The sequence below is a fragment of the Aulonocara sp. 'chitande type north' Nkhata Bay genome, linkage group LG5 (assembly GCF_057382095.1).
Source record: "Aulonocara sp. 'chitande type north' Nkhata Bay isolate Kocher_YH1m ecotype deep benthic linkage group LG5, A_spYH_male_GT1.1, whole genome shotgun sequence".
Classification (NCBI taxonomy): Eukaryota; Metazoa; Chordata; class Actinopteri; order Cichliformes; family Cichlidae; genus Aulonocara; species Aulonocara sp. 'chitande type north' Nkhata Bay.
The window spans coordinates 17,856,012-17,864,094 of record NC_141348.1 but is presented as its reverse complement, the minus strand read 5'-3'; the positions used below and the strand labels follow the sequence as shown (position 1 = coordinate 17,864,094).

The 8,083-nt window shown below is 39.8% G+C and overlaps 1 protein-coding gene across 1 annotated transcript; it reads right to left on the bottom strand.

Moving 5' to 3' along the window:
* Window positions 1-28: 28 nt before the first annotated feature.
* On the bottom strand, window positions 29-5,120 carry aqp7 (aquaporin 7). Its single transcript, XM_086291780.1, has 7 exons — window positions 5,032-5,120; window positions 4,691-4,892; window positions 1,572-1,698; window positions 1,348-1,485; window positions 881-999; window positions 516-733; window positions 29-371 (listed from the first exon to the last, which is right to left on the bottom strand). The coding sequence occupies exons 2-7, from the start codon at window positions 4,826-4,828 to the stop codon at window positions 185-187; spliced, it is 927 nt and encodes a 308-aa protein (XP_086147906.1). The 5' UTR covers window positions 4,829-4,892; window positions 5,032-5,120; the 3' UTR covers window positions 29-184.
* Between the last annotated feature and the right edge of the window lie 2,963 nt (window positions 5,121-8,083).

Genomic DNA, 8,083 nt, shown 5'->3' with positions numbered 1-8,083 from the left:
GTTGAAATTGTGTAAAACACGGTGAGCATTTTTGATTTGAACAAATCTTTATTTCACTCCCTGTTTGCTAATCATCCTCTGTCTCCCATCTAACAAGTTAGTTTTGGGCTTTTTAACCCTTTACCTTCATTGAATGTTGCATCTTCATAGAGCTATTCACTTAGCTGTCAACTTAGCTAGGGTGTCACACACACATATTTTCAATGGTATTTATCTCTTTATCCAGAGGGACAGCTTCTTCAACCATCTCTCCACCCGCTTTAGAGAGGTGTGGGTGATGCAGTTCCACAACAGCCTTGTATAGCCCTGCTCCAAGGACTCCTCCAATAGGGGGGGCAACTAGAGGCACCCACCACCATCCGTTTCCAGCCCTACACAGATAAAGGCAGCAAACCACAAAAAAGTAAATAGTTAATTAATAATGAAAAGTAGTTGGGGGGGGGGGGGTTTATTCTTGACTAATCCTTGATTAAGGTGGAAAAAGCAAAAGAAAATGATATGGCCTTTTTGTGTACCTGAACACATCAGATCCCCAGCCTGCCATGGCAGTGAAAACCCTGGGTGCGATGTCTCTGGTGGGGTTGATGGCATAGCCACTATTGCTACCCAAAGAAATGCCAATGAGAAGCACCAGGAAACCCGCAAATGCAGGCTCACTTCCTGCTGGCGCTGGTTTGTTCTTCTGGTCGGATAGAGCCATAAGGCACAGTAGTAGCATCGCTGTGCCAAATACCTTCCCCAAACACACACATAGAACAAAAACATCAGTCTGGAAAGATAACCGTGTAGAAAGCCATCTAGTAAAGGAAATCATTCATGCTGATTATGTCTGATGATGGAGAGTTGTAACTATGAAGCTTTAGTTGACTTTCAGTGCTACCTGGTCAAAAAATCCAGCTATCAGAGAGAGGTATGGAGCAGGATAGGTGGCAAAGATACCAGCAGTGGCCTTCTCACCAGTCACAGTCAGGTTTCCTCTACAGTAGTCATGAATGGCTTCTGCAAACGTATCAAACAGATAAATCGTGATAGTTGTGTGACTCCAAGAAATCGCAGCAATACTTCAGTAACAGTGCCTCCAGATCTGTATGAGTTGTTTTCCATGTGGTTTTTATAATACTTTTTCTAGGACGTTTGCCGCTTAGGACACATGATGGTGCAGTACAGCATGGTGGGCCTCTTCATAATGTGTTCCACATGTGTAGATGCAGAAAAACATCAGATAAGCTTTAAATTTAAATCATGCATGGGCCGATTTCCTGAGACTTTGCTTCTTTGTTTTTGAACCTTCAAGTGACCTAGATACCTATTTTTTCTTTTTTAACACATACTGTTGCGTTTCCTCACCATAGTAGACAGCATAAATTGTCCCTGCTGCAAGAAATGACCCCCATAGCTGTGCCGAAATATAAAGAGGTAGCATCTTCCACGGGAGGCGGCGAAACACACACATTGTGAATGATACAGCTCCATTCATATGAGCCCCTGAAACAGATCAAAAGAGCAAAATATGACTGCTGAACAACAATTGGAAAGCATTTCATAGGTTTTGATGTCATCATCTTTCATACCCGAGATCTTCCCTCCAACATGAGACCCCATGGCAACAGCCAGTCCAAAACCCAGGTTGATGCTGAGGTACTGTCCAAAAGCTCCCTGACCAGTCACTACCTGGGCCACAGACCCCAAGCCCAATGACTGGAGACAAAGAGAACCCATATATCATTTATGCAGTCAAACATAGAAACAGATTACAAGAAATACTTTCCAGGAAGCTTATTTCACAATATAAGAAATGTTTGAGGCAAACTGTGATTAAGTGCTGGCAGCCAGATTCTTTTGTAATCGACAATAGCAGTTTCTCACTGTAAAAAATCTTATAGTGTAACACTGTCAGCTGTTTGGTTGCTATTATTCTGCCACTTTAAATCTAATAGTAATGATTGTAAAACACCTGTAAAATATCTCAATTTACTGTAAATATTTGGCTGTAAAAACAAACTCATCCTGAGCTCCTTGTCTTTTTGACATATGACAAGATATCAGCTCATCACATGATTCTCCTACTCCTTGCACTGCAGATTTATATGAATGTCAGTTTATCAGCCACCACTACACTGAATGCTGCCAGGATGCAAGGAGTTGGACCACAGTTACAGTCTTGAAGCAACATAAACATAATTTCCTGTACAACTTTTCCCTCTCCAGCAATGGAATTGTCTAACAAAACATTTTAAAAAATCCTGTGCACCAGCTTGATATGATGTAGGGAAAGCCACTCAACAAATATATAGTGTGCATCCAGAAAGTATTCACAGCCTTTGCAAAATATTTTGTTGAAGCACCTTTGGCTGCAATTACAGCCTCAAGCCTTTTGTTTTTGGTGAACCAGCACTCCTTATTCAACTTGGTGGAGCTTGAGATACTCTACAGTCATTTTCAGACAGGTTCCTTCCCTCTGGCTGGGCTGCTTAAGGACATTTGCAGAGCTGTGCCAAAGCCGCTCCTTTGTCATCTTGGCTTTGTGCTTAGGGTCGTTGTCCTGCTGGAAGAGAGCTGCTTCGCCCAATCCAGTCCAGAGCTCTTGAGAGCACATTATCATCCAGGATGTCTCTGTATATTGCACATTCATTCATTCAAGTTCCTGCTGCTGAAAAACATCCCACAGCATGATGCTGCCACCATTTTACTACTGAGTTCAAATTTTATTTCATCAGACCAGAGGATTTGGTTTCTCATGGTATGAGAGTCCTTCAGGTGCTTTTTGGTATATCCCAGGTGGGCTGTCATTTGACTTTTACTGAGAAGTAGCTTCTGTCTGGTTACTACCACACTGGCCTGATTGGTGAAGTGCTACAGAAATGGTTGTACTTCTGGAAGGTTTTCCTCTCTCTACAGAGCAACACTGGAGCTCTGTCAGAGTGACCATTGGGTTCTTCATTAGCTTCCTAACTATGGCTATTCCAAAATGGAATAACCTGGAGCCAGATAATTGAGGCTCTGTGCCTTGAAACTGTCCTGTCTCAGAGGTCTCCAGACAATTTCTTGGACATCATGGCTTGGTTTTTGCTCTGACATGCACTGTCAGCTGTGGGACATCATACAAACAGGTGTGTGCCTCTCCAAATCACATCCAGTTGGCTGACTTTACCACAGGTGGAAGTTGTCGAAACACCAGTGGAACATCAGAGGCTCAGTGGACACTCAATTTTGAGTGTCACAACAAAATGTAGTGAATACTTATGTACATGTTATAGTTTTGCTTTTTTATTTTTATATCTATTTATAAACATTTCAATATTTTTTTACCTTTGTCATTATGAAGTATTGTGTTTAGAATTTTTTAGGTGAAAAATGAATTGAATCCATTTTGAAATATCACTGTAACATGACAAAAATGTGGAAGTGTTGTGAATACTTTCTGGATGTAAACAAGAAGCACTCTGAGAGTTTAAACCTCCACAACGCAGCTCACTCTCTGGGCAGAATTTACTTTTAAGAGAATGGTATAATTCAGTTTATTTTCTTTGTTCGCACACATTTTTGTTCTCACATGTTTTAAATCTGTATACGGTACTACGGTACTATATGTTCACAATACACATCACACTTGTAAGCGTCATAGTTTCTAAGTTATAAGGTTTTTTTGTAACTTTTCAACCGATGAATAATTTAAGTCTCCTAGAAGGCTTTAGTGAATGTAAGCCAAATTTTAATGGCATGTTAACATGACCTTATCTACACGCCTAGAAAGTGTTATCAGAATTGAGCTGTCTTGCTTATAGACAGATTGACACGCACCCAAATGCTACCAAAAGAATAACCTCTCTGACGGAGGTAAGTAGCAAAAAGTTACGTTTTTTGGGAGGTTTTTTTTGTTTGTTTGTTTTAATTATTTCTAGAAGTACCTTCGTTTCTAAACATACTGTATAAGTAACATTTTCTTTCTTACTTAAAAGTTAAAAGGCTGAGTTGCACAATTAATTTTCATTTTAATTATGGTACTGCACAAATGTAAAAGACACCACACTACTGAATTATCTTGCTTTTAACTCAAGCGGCTATGTTATCAGGGTAAAAAAAATGCTGACACTGAAAAACTGTAGCCATTCTATCAGGAAACAGGAAAAGTCTGGTTCCCCCAACAAAGTCACGAGTATTTTGTTTCTGTCAGGATTCCGAATCACAAACACAGTAAGTGCAATTCTTTTGTGCTCACATTCAGGCATTTACGCTTCCCATGTTCATCATGTTATAAATGCATGTGTTTTTCTTCCAGGCTTCTAAGTAAAAGGTTTATTGTAACAGCTGACAGCTGACGTGTGACTTCTGGAAACCTCTTCAGCTGGCTTGCTGCCTGACTATTACTCTATAATAATACTAGACTCTCAGGTTCATTCACTGAACCTGACAATGTGACTGTTAATAGTGCTTATGTGTGTGTGTGTATTTGGGAGAATGTTGCAACTTATCAGGATAAAGAGCACGACATTAATGATTAATAGCATATGGGTGCTACAGATAAGCAATTAGATTCTAAACAGAAAGAAGACCCGATAAATGAAAAGTCAAAATGTCAGCGGAATCATGGATTTGAGAGGTGCTTTTACAGTTTTTAATGAGATATTACATATTATTATTTGAAAGCATATGACACTTCAGAAATCTTGTGATAATACTGTATTCTTACCATCATGACATATGTGCTAAGTGATTCAGCAAGTCCCACACGAATGAGTTCATTCTTTAGCCAAACTTTGGATCGAGTTACTTTACCTCCCCTCTGCTGAAACACCCTGGGTTTTACTGACTGCACCAAGTCCTTCATTTCTTCTTCTTCTACTTTTTCTTCCTCTTCTTCTTTCCTTCCAACCTCAGGACTTTTTTTTACCCTTTTTGAATGAGAAAAAAAAAACTACACATTCAGCCTTGGTTGAAAAATTTATGAAGTGACTGGCACACAGTACTTTGCAAACAAGACCAACTTTTTGTCTCCTGACCTCAAAAGTTCCCCTTTTTCCACTCACTTACCTAATTGTGTTTCTCAGTCTCTCTTTGTCACTCACATCCAATGGAAGTTGTCCACAATTTAAAGCCTTCAACACACTCTCACCCACCTCCACCCCCTTCTTCTCTCCCCTCCTCCTGGAAATGGCCAAAGATACAGTGACACACACCCTGCTGTGCTTGATTATCTGTCAAATTTGTCATAATAAAAACACTTTAAATACATCTGTGGAGTACTTTATTCAGAACTGAAACTCATTACAAGTTAACTTACTAAAAGGCTGAATAAGATGTTTTTATTTTTTTTATATTATTATTTATGGCTTTTACAGCAACAAAAAGTTACCTTGAAATTATTATGTAGACTTTTTTTAATTGTTCCATGTTGTTTTGTGCACATGTTCTGTATACTTCTGATTATATGAAATGCACTTTACATCTACACTTACACTTCGCACCTTACATTACTGAAGTGGGGTCAAAACAGCATAAACTATTGGTTGAAGCAAGGCTGCTACAGTAACACACTATCTGGACTTCATAGCATTACAAAGTCCATACATGCTTTTTCTCTCCTAAATAAGCAAAAGAAACACAACAACAAAAACTGAAAAGTAGATTACGATGGCTACAACTTTGGAAGTTTGTAGGTGATAAAAGTTGATCAATACACACAAACAATTTCCAGCTGCAAAATCTGATTTTCACCAATACTGGTTACTTCAGTATAAATGTCGTATTTATTGATTTCAGCTGTTTCAGATTTGTTTATTTTATTGATCGCACAAAAAAGGGTAATTCAGCGCCCAGCTTGCTCACACAGTCATAAACAACCTAACCAAACCTGAGTCTGTAGTAAATGACGTGACAGTGTGGACTGCCATGAAATTTTATGTTCATGTTCCCTGAAAAGTTAATTGTAATGTCTTTGATCTTTGAAAATAATGCTACGTTTGTTCAATCTTAGTATGCTTAAATGTGCACTCAGCCTGACTAATGATGTTTATAGTTTAGGGCTGCAATGATTCATTGCATAATTCAAATAACTCAATGATAAAAAATGTAAAAAAAAAAAGTCCTCGAGGCAAATTTTTCGACGCTTCGTTTAAATTCTATATAAACGTTTCACCCACATTTGGGAATAAAATAGACCTGCGATAAACACGTATTTAGGAGCATGTATGTGAATACAAATTTTGACAACAATAAGCCCAGGCAGGCCCTGGTTTTTAAAAAGAAATACTGATAATATGCAGATGAACTGTTAATTTAGTCTGATACCATGATTAAATTAGCCCACTTTCTATCACTGTGGCCCGTGACACCAGCAACAAACAGCGGTGAGTCTAAAGGGGGGCATGGGTTGTCTGCAGATTGTGTCAGAGCTCTGTGTGCGGGCAGGCGGAAACCATAGCTTTATTGCTGGCGATAAACAAAACATGAACTGAAAAACAGACCGCTGAAAACAGAAACACACAGGCACAATTTGAGGGTATGACGCGGCAGAGAGCAAAGGTAAACACAGGGGAGTAATCAGGGAGTGGAAAACAGGAGGGAGACACAGCTGGGAGGGATTAGGGCTAACGAGACGGGGAGCGAAGCTAGACACACTGACATCAGCCACAACCCTTCAAAATAAAACAGGAAACAATTCACAAAGACACAGACTAAGAAATGCAGACTTACACAGAGGGAACACACGGGCAGAAAAAACTAAGCACAGAACTAAACCTAAACTAAACATGAGGGCATAAGAACTAAACCCTAAACTGGAATAAGCTGGAACATAGAATAATAATAATAATCAACACAGGATAGCTAAAGAATCAGAACATAAATTATAATACAGAAGAATACCAAAAACATAAGAAACAGAAAATGCTGGATCAGAATGACCCAGAACCGGGACAGATTGTTCAAAATGCTGCTGCTAGGCTTCTGACCAAAACATCTAAGTACTCACATGTGACCCACTTATTATTTAGCATACAAGGCTGAGACCTAAGGGAGACAGAGCTGTTGCCACTGTGTCTCCTTGACTGTGCAACTCTCTCCCACTGAGCATAAGATCTGTGGACTCAGTAGTCTCTTTTAAACAACAACTAAAAACACATCTTTTTAGAATTGCATTGCATTAACTTTTGTCTGTTTTTGTTTTATAATTCGTTATCTCTGTGTGAAGCACTTTGTGATCTTTTATCCATATTTCACAGTCTGGCTGGCAGACCGTGGGGATATGGGGGAATGAGGACCCAGAACGCATGGTTCTGCGATTCAAACAGTGCACTTTATTTACAGTGAAGGCTGTAAACACAATAACTCCCCGTTGCTCCCTTGAATCCCGTGTGTGTGCTCCCCACTGTTGTGTTCTCGCACACCCTGTGCGTGCTGCCGTTCTGGTCCACTCTTCCACCTGGGGGGAAAACCACAAAAACAGCCATCAACACCAACCCCAGCGGGCATACACGAACTGCACTGTCGTACGCTGACACACACTAACTTGGGTAGACAACTCAATGATCCCACACCGGTGGGAGCTCCAACACTCTCCTTAGTAGCTCCCCCGACGAGCCCTGACCACCAACAGATGTGTGGCAGGAACTTCAGGTGTGGCCAGTCCTCTTGCAGGGCCACACCCATCAGGCCTGCATGGGCTGTTCTCCATCCTCCAGCCACACATGTACACACCCACACCCTGCCTCTACATATAATGAGTGGAACACCGAACAACACAGAATAGTACAGAAAAACACACATCCCCAAATAACAACACTACTACTACTACTACTAATAATAATAACGATAATAACAGTCCATCCTGCTTAAGGACCCCCCGAGTCCTCCAGAGCCGGGTCCATGACACATAAAGGTGCTATATAAATAAAACTTTACTTACTTACTTAGTAGACCCTGTACTTGACTGTACTTGAGATTATTTATTTCATTTGGAATTTAAGAACATTTTTTCTTTAAAAAAATTAATTTGACAGATGTTGTTTAAGCAGTTAAACTTAAAAAAAATGCAATTCCTAAAATAGAAACCAATGAGTAGTTCATTCTGAAAGACCTATTTTTC

What these genes read in the sequence shown, in the direction of transcription:
- aqp7 (XM_086291780.1), bottom strand. Translation starts at nt 4,828, where the DNA reads ATGAAGGACTTGGTGCAGTCAGTAAAACCCAGGGTGTTTCAGCAGAGG. An exon ending in TGTTGGAGGGAAGATCTCGG is followed by an intron (nt 1,486 to 1,571) that starts GTATGAAAGATG and finishes GATCTGTTTCAG; the next exon opens with GGGCTCATATGAATGGAGCT. An exon ending in TGGGGATCTGATGTGTTCAG is followed by an intron (nt 372 to 515) that starts GTACACAAAAAG and finishes TTATCTGTGTAG; the next exon opens with GGCTGGAAACGGATGGTGGT.